At 56.7% G+C, this 941-nt stretch overlaps 1 protein-coding gene across 1 annotated transcript in view; it reads right to left on the bottom strand.

Annotated features, from left to right (window-relative positions):
• Positions 1-97: 97 nt before the first annotated feature.
• Positions 98-941, bottom strand: part of LOC107125901 (ras-related protein Rab-7a-like) — a gene marked incomplete at both ends in the record, with an annotated part of 1,160 nt that continues 316 nt past the window's right edge. The window contains one exon of the mRNA XM_015429356.1: positions 98-223. Within this exon, the coding sequence (XP_015284842.1) occupies positions 98-223 (126 nt within the window). The remainder of the gene's footprint in view (positions 224-941) is intronic.

Below are 941 nucleotides of genomic sequence, written 5' to 3' on the forward strand. Positions count from 1 at the left end.
TAAGAACGCTTGGGACCTCAGGGGACTTGCGACCCTGACCGTGCCCGGGATCTGATCGCCACCCCAAATCGGTTAAAAGAGAAGTGTGGTCCCTTACGTTCCTCAGGACGGCCCGCACGGCCCACTCAAACACCTCCTGGACGTTGGTGGCGGCCTTGGCGCTGGTCTCAAAGTACTCCGCTTTGTGAAGCCGGCTCCACTCTTCCCCTTGCTCCGTAGACACCTAGGCAGAGGCAACGCTTGTATATACACGGCTCTGCCACCCCCTCTGCCCCCCCAGGGCCTAGAAGCTTGGTTTTTTAAAACGTGTGGAGCAGGGGTGTCAAACTCATTTGTTACGAGGGCCAGATGTGACATAAATTGGGCCAGGCCACGTGTGCCATAAAATGTAATGCCAGGTACCGGAGATATAAACCGTATAAAGGATAGTAGCTGCTAAGCTCCAAGATGGTGTATCCTCGCTGCAAGGCCCCCTGGGCTGGGAGGGGGGTCCAAAGGAAAACCCACACAGGCGGGCTGGAGAGGCAGCAGTGTAGCACTAGGTAGACACTCCCACAATGCTTGACTGCCGCAGATGAGGTGGTTCCGCCATGCTGAAGCCACAATGGAGTGGGCCCCCCAACACTCCCTCCCTTGTACCAGTTGCTCGCAGGCCGCATAAGAGTGCTGGATGGGCCGCTTCTGGCCCCCCGGGCCTTAAGTCTGACACCCCAGGTGCAGTGTTCCATCTAAACTGAGTTGGTGTGAGCTGGCTCACAGTTTTTTAGCCTCCGGCTCACACACTCTCATCTTAGCCCAGGAAGGAGGGCTCCAGGGCCAACTCATCTGTGCAGCAGCCAAATCGCTCACAACTTGGAATGCCAGGAGCGCACAAAGTAGGATTTTTGCTCGCAAGACTCGGCAGCTTAAGAGGGAGCATTGCCCTGCTGTAGAGAGAGAGC

The sequence above is a fragment of the Gekko japonicus genome, unplaced genomic scaffold (assembly GCF_001447785.1).
Source record: "Gekko japonicus isolate JY-2015 unplaced genomic scaffold, Gekko_japonicus_V1.1 scaffold28699, whole genome shotgun sequence".
In the NCBI taxonomy this organism is placed as follows: Eukaryota; Metazoa; Chordata; class Lepidosauria; order Squamata; family Gekkonidae; genus Gekko; species Gekko japonicus.